The 13,487-nt window shown below is 42.3% G+C and overlaps 1 protein-coding gene across 1 annotated transcript in view; it reads left to right on the forward strand.

The window, feature by feature from the left end:
* Window positions 1-2,223: 2,223 nt before the first annotated feature.
* c1qtnf12 (C1q and TNF related 12) overlaps window positions 2,224-13,487 on the forward strand; it is a 31,905-nt gene continuing 20,641 nt past the window's right edge. Inside the window, exon 1 of the mRNA XM_012863508.3 lies at window positions 2,224-2,914. Within this exon, the coding sequence (XP_012718962.1) occupies window positions 2,735-2,914 (180 nt within the window). The 5' untranslated portion in view covers window positions 2,224-2,734. The remainder of the gene's footprint in view (window positions 2,915-13,487) is intronic.

A 13,487-nucleotide genomic window follows, 5' to 3' on the forward strand; every position in this document is an offset into this window, starting at 1 on the left:
TTAGTTAGCAAGAACTTAAAAAAATGTTTTGTAACGAACTAAAGGTATAATTTTAGATGGACTATGGTTAAACATCACACACTATCTCTCTGTGTTGTTCTCCAATCTCTTGTTTACATAGCTGGGCCGACCGCTCATGCACGTACATGCATGTGAACAGCTGCCCCCTCACTGGCCATAAAATACCAGGCACAAAATGACGGAGAGCACATCCATTAGATCAAACGGTTTTCTTAATAATAGCCTTATAAAGTTATGAGTTACTTACTTCTTCACTAGACGCGTTCCTCTGAAAGTTGACGCTGCTTTACCGTGTATTTACCATTTGCAAATAGGCTCAGATGAGCCGATGGGTGAGACGAGGAATGGGTGCTGAGAGCTGGAGCGAGGTAAAGATGTCACGCATCTTGTTTTGGTCTACAGACAATACTCAAGCTCCACATAGTGGTGAATTATCGCTTATTGCTCCTTTTAGTTTTATTTTAAGTTAAGAAAATGTTGCTCTCTCTCTTTCTATTTCTGTTCCTTCTGTAGAAGGTGCGCTGAGTCCAGTTCTTCATTTTTGCTGTGTCTCTCCTCAACATCACCTCTGACTGAGCTTTCACTGCCATTTTTTCCCCCTAATTCTTTCTCAGTTGATCTTACGCTTTGAAAAGTATTTCTGGCTCATTGCTTATGGTTTCCACCCATGAATAAGTCTTGTTTTCCCAACCCCCAGCTGGTCACACATGCACTCACATACAGACGATGGTTCTGCTGGAGGGTTCAACCTATTAAAAACGAGTCTTTCCTTACCACAGTCGCCACATGCTTGCTCAAATTAAGAGATTGCCTTAAAGCAAATTCTTTTATTCCGGCCTTTATGAAGAAGATGCAACTGGAAGAGGTTTTAAATCATGATCATATTTTTGAATTCACTCATGAAGAAGCCCAAACATGGTAACTAAATGTAACAATTATATATAAGTATATCTAAAAATATGTCAGCTTTTATTTTTCAATGTAAATCTACTTCCGGTTCTGTGAGAACTGTAACTAAACTTGACATCTTATTGGCTTTTGGACAACTTCCTACAACGTTTTCCACAGCTGTGCCAGCAAATACAGGAAGTGATGACGCAAAGTTGAAACAGCACTTCGGTTGGTCTCCTCTAGATGTCACTGTTTTCAAACATAACGCCGTAAAAGGAATCAGGCCAAGCTGTAAAAAAAAAAAAAATTAAGTTGGAAAGTGAAAACCAATGCACGACTGTATCAAGCTATTAACTCAGAAATATTCAATTAAACAACAAAAAATAGAACACGCAAATCATTTATGAAGATGAGATATTATATACATACATTTATAAACTGTTTATATTTTCTCTTGAAAATGAAGCATTCTCTCTGAGCATCAGGGATTAAAAAACAAATAAGCGGGTAGAGGGGGAATGTGCCACCATCTAAAATCCTCTGGCAGCTCTTCCAAACAACGATCTCCAAAAGTTTGCTTCTTAAGGTCACCAGAAAAGCACAAGTTTGTTTCTATTTCTAGCTCAGATCTAAACACGAGCGTTTGGAAGAGTGAGCTTAATACTGAGCCAAAATGACAGCTACAATAATTCATACAAGCAACACACACAACTTTATTGTCTGTCAAAGAGCCTGCTCTGCTCGAGCATTTCATCTATGAGATAAAGCAGAGCCGAATAAGCTTGTAGGGTTGCCAACAGAGAGAGGCAAAGCAAAGCAAAGCAAGAGAGAGAGAGAGAGAGAGAGAGAGACAGACTGGGGCAGGGGGGGAGGGAGAATGGGAGATGATAAAACGCCAATGTGAGCCCTCCTGTAGGCTCAGAGCAAAGGAGAGACTCAGACTGGACCAAAAAAAAAAAAAAAAAAAAAGGACAGGGAGTGCAGCGGAGCAGGCAGAAAGCAGCCCAGCAGACCCTGAGGCAGACCCTGAGACTGGTTGGAGCTGTGAGCAGCACCTGAACGACATCAGGCATCTGCTACCTGTTGAGTTCATTGTGGAAGGAGACAGGAGAGACTTCAAGGGGAAGGAGAAGAAGCTCCAAAAATAGCACGTCTGAACCTTAAAGTAACTAATCTGAGCTTTTTTCTTTTTCTTTTTTTTTTTTTTCCTTTTTTCTTTTTTTAGGAAACTGATTTGTTTGGATCTTGCAGCTTTTCCAGACACAACACCACTTTGTTGCAGCCTGGAACTTCTTCTTTGTGTAAAAACCAGCAGGAGGGAAAACAGAGAACTTAACCATCCATCTCCAGCAGCTCTCACAGCCCACCCTCTGCTTTGGACACCCCTCCTCTCTCTCTCTCTCTCTCTCTACTCCTTTACCCCCCCACCCACCCCTCACCCTCCCTCAAACACCTCACCTCCCCCCCAACAGAGCAGAAAGCGTGAAAAATCTCACTAATGGCTTTATTTGCTGTCAGTTCTGCGCAGCTCTGTCATTCCCCTGGACCATTCTGCTTCACACATTTCATAGTTGAGTAAGCCTCCTCGGCTGTCTGGCTAGACCGAACAGTGCCCCTGCAAGGCTGTGCTGGCTGGGATCTCATCAAGAGGGGAGGAACGCAGCAGCACCACTCAGTCTTGAGAACTTTGTGGGGAAAGGACATCCTGAAGCTCGGTGAGCCTCGTGAGCATCTTCCTCCGCTGTCAGACAACTCTACCGGTCCTCAAAAGCCCTGAAAGATTCTCCGCCAGGCCCCTTCGGTGCGGATTTGAAGTGTGAAAATGAGGTGCGGGGCTGGGCCTCTGGCTGTGGTGGCTGCCGTGTTTTGGACTCAGTGCATCCTTCTGGACGGAGTGGAAGCCAGGAAGGAGAGAAAGAGGCCAAAGGAGGCTGCGCCCCAACACACAGAGGCGTTCAATGTGACTCTATCCAACAGCGAGGAGGTCGGCGGAGGCATCAAGGTAGGGACCAGAACTCCTTGCAGTGCTGCTTACATTTTCGTCAAATCACATCAACAAATGCCAGTTGATTTTACTTGATGCACCTACGCCATGTATCTGTAAAGGGAAATGATAAAATACATAGTTTGGCATGATTTTCTTCCACATACAAGCCTGTGACATCATCCAGAGAATAGATCACCCGCTACTACCATCTAATGTAGAACAGATTACTAGATCAATGTGTGCTTCTGTGCTTTTTTGTTTCTCTTGTTGTGTCTCTGCTCTGTCTTCTGTAACCCCCAGTCGGTCGAGGCAGATGACCGTTCATACTGAGCCCGGTTCTGCCGGAGGTTTTTCCTTCCCGTTAATGGGGAGTTTTTCTTCGCACTGTCGCTTCATGCTTGCTCAGTATGAGGGATTGCAGCAAAGCCATGTACAATGCAGACGACTCTCCCTGTGGCTCTACGGTTCCCCAGGAGTGAATGCTGCTTGTCGGGACTTTGATGCAATCAACTGGTTTCCTTATATAGGACATTTTTGACCAATCTGTATAATATGATTGAACTTGATTTTGTAAAGTGCCTTGAGATGACATGTTTCATGATTTGGCGCTATATAAATAAAATTGAATTGAATTGAATTGAATTGAAACGTGTGGTTTGCGCTTGTACTTAGACCCCCTTTTACTCCCTACTCCTAAATAAAACCAAGCGCAACCAGCTCCCTTCAGAAGTCGAGCATTTAAGGAACAGGGTCAAGAAGAAAGCCAAGGCCAAAAAAAAAAAAAAAAAAAAAAGTCCACCAGCGATATAGGTGGACACAGCAAACATGGAAGAGCATGCTCTGGGCAGAAGAAACCAAAAGTAAACATTTTGTTCTCCAGGCAAAACATTATTTGTGGTGAAAAAGTCAAAACTGTAAATTCCTCTACACACAGCACGCCTTTTGTGAAACATTGTGGTGGCAGTATCAGGCTTTGGGGACACTGATCTCTCGCAGGGAGGAGAAAATTGGAAACCAAAACTTAGTTAGAGGCTGCAGAGGACAAGAGACAAACGCAGATGTCCACCTTGTCAGTATCTAAATCTTCAAAACTGGCAGGAATACAGCTGGAAAGTCTTGCTGCAAAGTATTGCAGTGAAAAGGGATCAAAACTATGCAGGACTTTGTGTTAGTCCTCAATGAAATCTTAGTAAATTACTTATAAATTTCTACCTCTACCATGACAGAATGTGGAAAAACGCGTTTGCAAGGCTTAATCTGAGGTTAGCCTGCAGATGTGAAGGTCTGCCGAGAGGAAGCAAAGTGCACCAAGAGGCTAAATCATCACAGGACAGGTGTGCCCCACCAGGTCAAGCTTAAGAGAGTGTGACGGACAAAAAAAACGTGTGAATCCGTGAACGCGACGACCAGCGCAGGAATGCGAGGAATGTGGACGTCTGTCTATTAGCGCACCCTCTGGGTGTCTTCCGCTGATTCTCCAGCCCGTGTCAACAAATCAGGATGTGGTTTAGATAAGATATCAATCGGGATGTCATTAACAAAACTGAACAAGATAAAAAAAAATGTGTTCATTTGCAGTGAGAAAGGGAGGATGAAAATAGTTCATTAGTTCATTAGATACAGTGACTACAGTGACATGTACTATATGCTGCAAACTGTAATTTATTTCATTGGGATTTTATGGGATAGACCAACACAAAGTAGCTTAGAGTAAGCGCTAATGTTCTAAAGAGGTTTTACTTATCCACCTTTAGTCTGGTCCCCCAAATTAATCCAGTGATACCAATGAGGTTCCCAAAGTAGAGTCTATCTGTGTTTGATTTAAGGGAGGAACATGAGGTTATAAATAGTATCCCAAACTATAATTATCTGAAGGAACACTGTTCAGTCAGCCATCCAAAGATGGACATAAAATGGGACAACTGCAAATCTACTAAAAGATGGAAAGGTGAGCATTGATCAGAGAAGCAGCCAGGAAGTGTGCGGTGACTCTGGAGGAGCTGCAGTAGCCTAGAGCTGAGGCGGCACGGCAGACGTTTTTTATGTCCAGACCTAAACCCAATTGGAAATCTGTTGCAAGAGTTAGACGTTTACGTTCACAGACACTCTCCATTCAATCTGACTGAGCTTGAGAAAGTTTACAAAGAACAATAGGTGAGAACTGCAGTTTTGAGATGCGCTGAGCTGGTGAAGAGATTCCCTAAAAGGCTAGAAAAGAAAGACAGTTTGTTGGTTCAGGTGGGACTGACGCACACCGCATTTTACACATCTTTATTTGTAAACCAAATATAACGTGGTTCACAAAAAAAGTTACAATTTTACTTCTCCTTCACAGTGATGTGCTACGTTTTGTCAATCTATTGAGGAAAACCCTTTTAAAATGCATTAAAGGTTGTGACTTTACATAAGAGGAGAACATGAAATCAGTATTTTTTCTCGAGTTTTAAAAAAATCGGAGCAACGGTCTCGCCTCCGACTTCATATTATTGTTTTTCTTGTTGGTGTTGCATATTCCTGATGGTTTCCAGCATTGGTATTTATTTTGCTTTCAGCCCACCCATTATGCTGGCAACTCTCGCTGCCCTGTATACGAGATGTCACGTCTCGCGGTAACCCCCCCCTCCCAGCCTGAAACCACACAGTGAGGTCTCCTTTGTATCTTTAAGAACACTTTGTAGGTGGCTGTGGCCTGGCCCTGTTTATTTGACTTGGTTAGCCCTGTAAAAGCAGCAGCTATGAAGGATGACCTTATGTCAGCCCCTTGCAGCCGGCTGAAGATTGAACCTCAGCGCTACGTCTCACCTCTGCGCTACGTCCTGCACGGTATCTTTTCAAACCCTATCCCCTTACCACCCCTATCCGCCCGGTCCGTTCTCCCCACGATGCCTCGCAGGCTGTGATGTAGGAAAGTTAGGTGGGCAGATATTAAAAAGACCTGTGGCGATGTTGTTTCTCAGCGCATTGATTCTGTCAAGCTCAGGCCCAGTCTGCCTCCGCTGTGTCTGGGACATCCGATAGGAGCGGCCGTGGCCCTGAAAACCGGGGGCACCGTGCCATGTAAGCCCCTCACAAAGCCCCGTGGAAAGGGCCCTGAAAGGGGACACCTCGGCGAGGATTAGGCCCGGGCTCCTCCCTCCTTTTCTTTTCATCTCATTTTCCACAATCAGACTTTAATGATATAATCACCGTTTTGGGGCGAAGTCGCAGCACCTTGAAGTAGTTTTCAGACACATTTTGTTGCCTTAGAGCCTCCGGCTGATTGTATTTTATTGGGATTTTATGAAGCAGGCCAACACAAAGCAGCACATAATTGAGAACAGAAAGAAATGATGCTTGGTTTTTGACATTTACTTCACGTTGAGATAAAAAAAAAAGGTGCAGGGTGCGTTCGTATCCAGCGCCCCTGAGTGACTGCTTTGTAGAAGCATCTTTTGCAGAAGTTACAGATGCAAGTCTTTACGATCATGTCTCTACACTGCAAAAACGGATCTAAAAATAAGTAAAATGTTCTTAAAGTTAGAGTTTTAATCCTTGATTTGAGCCGGTAAACAAGAATATCTGCCAACGGAATGAGTATTTTGACCCCTAAAATAAGATAATTACACATCCTGCACTTAAAATAAGCAGATGGAGATGAATTGTTCGTATTTTAAGTGCAAAAATCTTATTCCATTGGCAAAGCATCTTATTTACCTGCTCAAATCAAGGACAAATACACTAATTTTAAAGAATATTTTACTTATTTCTAGTTCTGTTTTTGCAGTGTAGCAGCTTTGTACATCTAGAAACTGACATCTTCACCAATTGTTCTTTGCAAAATAGCTCAAACTAAATTAAACAGACAGCATCCCTGAGTTGGTATGTTAGAGTCTTACGATAAAAAAATTATCCTCTGGGAAGAGGTTTGGACTTTGAATGGGCCATTCCAACACAGCAGTATGCTTTGATTTAAGCCTGGGGGCGTCCATCTCCAAGGGGCCAGCGCCCTACGGGTTTTATATTTCTCATTACTTCAGTGCAGCTGATTCAAATGACTGAATTACTCCCTCAACAGGTAACCTGGCTCTACAGAGACCCGCTAATGACCCGTTGGCTTGGCTCAGGTGTGCTGAGCAGGCCCTCTACACCATTCTATCGTAGTCCTGGATGTATGTTTAGGGTTTGTTGTCCTGCTGAAAGGCGAATCTCCACCCCAGTCTCCAGCCTTCTGCGGCCTCTAGCAACTTCTCTTCTGGGATTGCTTTGGATTTAGCTCCTTCAATCTTTCCATCAACTCTGATCAGCGCTCCCTTTCCTGCTAAACCGTCCCCACAGCAGGCTGCTCACTGTGTGTGAGCAGGGTGTTATTTCCACCCTGCATAGCGTTTTACCATTAGCTCAAGTCTGAGTGGAGCCACCTTTCTTCCACTGCGTAGTTTGTAGCAATGCGCAAACGGGACTTTTTACGCCTTGTGGCGTTCTTCTAGTCATGGAGAGCAAGCAACAGGAACAATAACTATCGACAGATTCTTCCTCCCTCCTGAGCTGTGGGTCTCTGCAGCTCCTCCAGAGTAACCATGGTGTTATTTTTATTTCTAAACTATGTTATAAACCATGTATTGATTAATGGTGAACTGGGATTTAAGGGAATATATTGTGTTGGTCCTTCCCATAAAATCCTATTAAACTAAAATGAAGTTTGTGGTTTTAATGCAGAAGTGCAGCACAGCCAGACTTTCTGTCACAAAGAATTAAGCACGCACAATGAAAAGTGGTAAACTTGCTTTTCCAATGTTAGTTAGTAAGTTTACACTTAGCTCACACGTCTCTCAGGCCTCTTAGGTGGAAAGCAGCCCATCCATTTGTGGCTGTCTTGGCCAGTCATTTGTGTTCTCCAAGCAGTCGAACATTTACCCTCCGCATTTACATTTTTCCCCTTTGTGGCCAGTGGAAAACAGTCCTAATGGTGGCATGTCTATCTGACCAATCCCGTGTATGGGCCGCTAGCAGCGTCCAGTTGGATGCTGCATTCTTCTGGAGATTTTCCGTTTGAAACAGATCTCAGCAGCCATCTCTGTGACATGAAGTTGTTGCTGTTGTTGTTTTTTTGGTGGAGATTATGAACATTTCAAACAAGCCTGACCTCTGTAACCCATCGTATTCTACACTTTTAAAGCCCAACGTCAAACATTTAGGCCTCGTAGCGAGCCCCTCTTTAAGATGAGAGGAATCTGTCACTGCTTCAGAGCAGCGAGTCGATCTATGACGGCTGTAATGGAGAGAGTCAAGTCAAACATCACGCCCGGCGTGTTGAGTAATAGCAGGGTTTAGCCTGAAGCAAAGGTTTTTGTTTCCTTTCTCTCATCCTTGGTGATGATTAATGCTGCGGCGTGTGGGACCTTCGGGATCAGCCCACACATAGGAGACGGGGGCCGAGTCCCACAGGAAGCGGGGCCGCTGTGAGAGCACGCGCCGCTCGTATACTACGCAGCACGTGAACTGTCCGTAGTCTGCGTGGCATCGCGTTGAACCCCGCCTTCAGCGCGTCAGAAAACAACAAAGGTTAGGATTATTTAACGCTGTGAAAATGACTCCATGATGTCATCTGCAAACGAGTAAAAAGAACAGAAAGCCATGAGCAGCCTTTTGTCATCACACCTGGGATTTGCAGGCAAAATAAACCAAAAGGTTGTGCTTTCACCCAGCAGGCTCAGAGCAGCCGTTTTATTTGGATTGATGTCAGGTTTATAGAAATCCCTTAATCTTTCCTGATTCTGCCCATGCATCAGTCACTGTTCTAAGATTTGTCTTTTGTGGCTTTCGGAGAAAAATAGACGTGTTCGTGTTTCTTCCCAGAATGATAGAACAATACTTTATCCTGCACATACATTTGATGTGCATTGAGAATTTTTTGCTAAACAAGAAGTGTGCATTCCAGACTAAGTCAGGTATGTGGTATCATCAAAAGAAGGCGCCATTAGGTGTAATTTATGAGCGGCGGCTGCCAACCAAAAGATAAAAATGTAAAAGAATGCACAAACAAAGCTAGCAGATTTGGCAATATGCATGAGAAAAATGGAGAGATCTTCGGAAATACTTTTCTGTGGTCTGTGTTGCAAGTTATTGTCAGCAAGTATTGGTCAGGATGGTTTCTGCAAGCAGAAATGAAATGTTGGAAAAATGTTCCAAATTACAGTGTAAAAACTTCAGCCCATTCTTTGAATTTCACAGTAACCTTCTTAAATGCCAGATTTTTGTAAAAAGAAAAAAAAAAAAAAAGCTGAAACAAAGAGTGGTTCATGTGTTTGAAAAAGGAATATCAGGATCCTCAGAAGGAAGAAAAGCGACCCATATATTCCCATCAAAGTAAATATAAAATGTATGTTTTACGTCTTTTATTAGAAAGGTTTCCCAGAATTCAATTTAAAGCTGCAGTGTTCATGATACAGCAACATCTAGCGGTCAGAATGGGAACAGCTGAGGATTTGTGTTTGAAAAGAATTGCACAATTATTACATATTACCAGAGCAATAGATTGAAGTTTATAATCTTCTCGCTGTTAGGTTACTAACAGAATGGACACAGTGTTCACTCACTCGGTTATTTTGGATTCAAGTTTTTTTTTATAAATGGCCAAATATGAAAAAACTGTCTGAAAAAGTGGCCCACTGAGTGCCTTCTGCTACTCTATAAGCTAAAAGTCTTTCTCAAACAAAACCAATGCCTTCACATACTTTCGGTGGGGCGAGAGTTTATTTTTTTTTAATTTCAGCTCAGGTAAGGAACATTAGCGAAGAAAATACAGACTTGTTTAAAAATTGTGAAGCGAAATCCTTTTCTTTTGAAGCCGTCACGAAAAAAGAAGGAAAAAGCACAAACACGACTGATATCCAATTCATAATGATTGCCATGTACTGTAATTCTCAGTTTAGGTTTTATTATGAGATGGATATGTAGACAAAAAAAAAAGGTTTGTGGTTTTGCTTTGCATTTTTTTGCCAATAGATCCATTTCAGGGCTGCAGTGGGAAATTTAATACTCTGGCGTTTAACGATAACTTGATGTGCACATGTATCTTTACAAAATTACAGAACAATACGGCTTACTGTACATACTGTGGAAGGCCTGTTTGCATCGGTCAAGCACTTACAACTCAGTCCATCAAAGAAAACTGCAAATAAAAAGAAGGGAAAAGTGTTCAGACTTAATTCAGAGCCCCTGATGAGCTCAGATGGATGTTCTGCCTACAGTCAGACCACAGGGTAAACTCCGTATCTGGGATGGTTGGGGATCCTACTGCTTTTCAGCTGCTCGTTTTACCTACCACAGGGAAAATGGGCACTCACTGCCGTGTTAGGGCTGTAATTTGCACAGACAACAGATGTTAGCTGGCAATCACGTATCGTTTAATCTTATATTGCCTTGTTATAGGAAGTGAGAGCCAAGATTTTCTCTGGAGATTTAACAAACATAGTGTCGTCCTGTAACATTCAAACCCCTCACATTTTTTCCACATTTTGTCATGTCACAACTGAAACCTTCGTCTGATACGCCAGCAAAAGTAGAGAATGATGCACGGTTTTTAAACTGCTTTACAATTAAAACCCTAAAAAGTGAAGCATGCATTTGCATTCATCTCCCTGACTCCATGCCTACTGTGAAACCACCTTTTGCTGCAATTACAGGAGCAGCTCTATTAGGGAATGTCTCTACCTTTACACAGCCAGAAACCAAAATAGTAGCTCATTCCTTTCCATCTCTCAGTCGGATTGAATAGAGACCACTAGTAAAAACTGGTTTCCAAGTCTTGCCACAAGATTCTCAATTGGATTTAGGTTTGTACTTTGACTAGATTATTTTAACTCATGAAGATGATTTGATCCAAGCCAAACCATTTTAAGTCTGGTTGTATCTTTATTGTTATTTTGGACCTCTACATCCAGCCTCAAGTCTTTTGCAGCGTATAACAAGAATTCATCTTAACGTCATCGATGTCTGTCTCCTGAAGAGAAGCATCCCCACAGCATGATGCTGCCACCGCTGTATTCCCCATTGGTTTTACTGTGCTTGGTGTTATTCTTTTATGTTTTGCATGTAAACCAAAACAGAAAAGTTTTTTTTAACAGGATTGCTGTTTCCCCTACATGACTTGTAGCAAATTTAACTTTAAGTGGGACTTCAAAAGCGGCCTTCTTCTTGCAGTTCTTCCTTAAAAGCCATATTTGTGCAGTTATTGATGAATAGTTGTCCCGTCAATGTGTTCTTCCCACCTGAGCTCATGGATCTCATTCATCTTCTCCAGAGTTACCATTAACCTCATTTGTGCTCCTCTGATTGTTGCTCTCCTTGAAGTTTAGGTGGCCTGCCATATCTTCGTAGTTTTGCAGTTGTGCTAAACTCTTTCAGTTGTCAGATGATCGACTGAACAGAGCTCTGTGAGATGTTCAGAGCCTAGAATATTGTTTTATACCCTAACCCTGCTTTAAAACCCCCACATTTTTCTCTCCTCTGTCTGTCTGGGGTGTTCTTTGCTCTCCATGACGCTGTTTGTTCTCTAATGTTCTCTAACAAACCTTAGAGGCCTTCACAGAGCAGCTGGATTAATACTGAGATTAAATTACACATGGGTGTAATTCATAATGAGAGGACTTCTGAAAGCAACTGAGTATACTAGATTTTATTTAGGGGCACTGGATTAAAGGCGACTGAATTCATATCCAGATTATCCAGTATCAAGATTTCCATATTTTATTCCTGTATATAACATTTTCCATGCAATACTTTACGTTGGTCTATCCCATGGGTCAGCATTCTAACCTGCATAATCCGTAGAAAAACGATAACTTCCCAAGTTTTATAAATACCTGCTATATATAATTGGTTTATTGTTCAAAACAACTTCTAATTCATTTTGCATTTTAGATTTTAGACCAAAAAATAAAAATAAAACAGCTTTTAGAATGAGAGAAAAAATGCGTTTGTTGAGAGAAGATTTCTGAATTTATGGAAAATAAAGGAAAAAAAAATGTAAAGCAAAGCAAACAATGACTGAAAAAACAAATCCCTGTAGTATTGTTGCTTACTGTGAGCATTGCCTTCAGAAACTGTTTGCGAATTGATAAAAGGGAATGGTAAAGTTAGTCTTTTTTGTTACCTTTGTATAAACACTGCTCATATTGACTTAATGTTTGACTGAAGTGATTAGGAGTAACTGCGGAGGACCTAGTCATTCGATGCTCTGGAGCCGTGGGTAGCAGACCTCTACTCTACCCCTACATGGCTTAAAATCCCAATAAAATGCATTAAAAAAATGAAAGTTGTTGCAGAGAAAATGTGAAAAAGTTCACGGGGTGTCAATACTTTGGCAAGGTACTGTGTGTACACACATTTTACATGCCTCACTAACATTGTTCACGGCAGTAACGTCGGACAATATTTTCTAATGTGCTCCGGAAATATTTATGGACTGAAAACTTCAGTGGGTGTCAGAGGGATTTCATATTGTGTAACAGTATAGCGAAAAAAACAGCGCAGAGTCAACATTGCATGCCTAACGGTATTTAGCTCTCCTGCAACCAACAAATCCACGAGGTAATCCGTGTCTTTGAAGAGCAGTGATGGGGAACATGGATGTGGATGCACCATGTCTGGGATGCACGCAGGTCAACAGGATCCCCCCCCCCCCCCCCCCCCCCCCCTCGCCCCTTATCCCAAAAGGCCTGGGGATCCCTGCCTGCCGGGGCGGCACCGGGCCCAAGTCGGGCCCTTCCAACTCATCCATGGATGACTGCACGGGTAGCTGTACAGCCATGTAAAAACAAGAGATTATAAAAGACTTTCCATCATCCCGCTCAACCCTAAAGCGCCGTGCGCAGCGTTCTTTATCAGCAGCTAAATGTTTCATGTCGTCTCGTGTGTACGCACAGGTAGGAAAACACATAACGCCGACGTGAAAACAAGATAAGTTAAGCTGGAGGAATTCAGGAGCTGCCTTGCAGAGGAGTAGAGTTTCAGTATCTGGTTGCAGCCCCAGAGACATGTTTTAACAGTTGTGTTTGTGTTTTCGGTGGCACGCCGCCCCGGGGAAATAGTTCCTGTTTTATTGCTTCAAATAAATTCTACCTAATTTTCTCCAAACTACATGAAAAACACATTAAACGCGGCAAACAGAGAAGAGCTCTTTTTCTCCGGGTAATAAAATCCCATGGCCCAATGTGGACGATCTATCATGATTACAACTGTTTCACCAAATAATCCAAAACCTCTAAACCCACTGGCCTGCGTGAAGTATGAAAAATAAAACAATAAAAAAAAAAAAAAATGTTTTATTGTTCGCTGTGATTGCCACAACAGTCACCAGTGGATAGACAAAACTTGTTTACGTGAAAGCTTCACAGATGCGGCGTTGTTGCATTGTTCTACTGATTTATTTGGCTGTCAGAAACATCTACGATTGAGATTTCACAAAGAAGATCCAAAAGTTCATGAAGTACAGAAGTTGTTTTTAACATTTGGCGGAGAAGAACAAATCTTGCAACATAAAATTCGACCGCAGGCAGTTTCAATGAACTAACTTTGCTCAGATCTTTCAAAGTCCAAACTTAAATGT

This window comes from Fundulus heteroclitus, chromosome 1 (genome assembly GCF_011125445.2).
Source record: "Fundulus heteroclitus isolate FHET01 chromosome 1, MU-UCD_Fhet_4.1, whole genome shotgun sequence".
NCBI lineage: Eukaryota > Metazoa > Chordata > Actinopteri > Cyprinodontiformes > Fundulidae > Fundulus > Fundulus heteroclitus.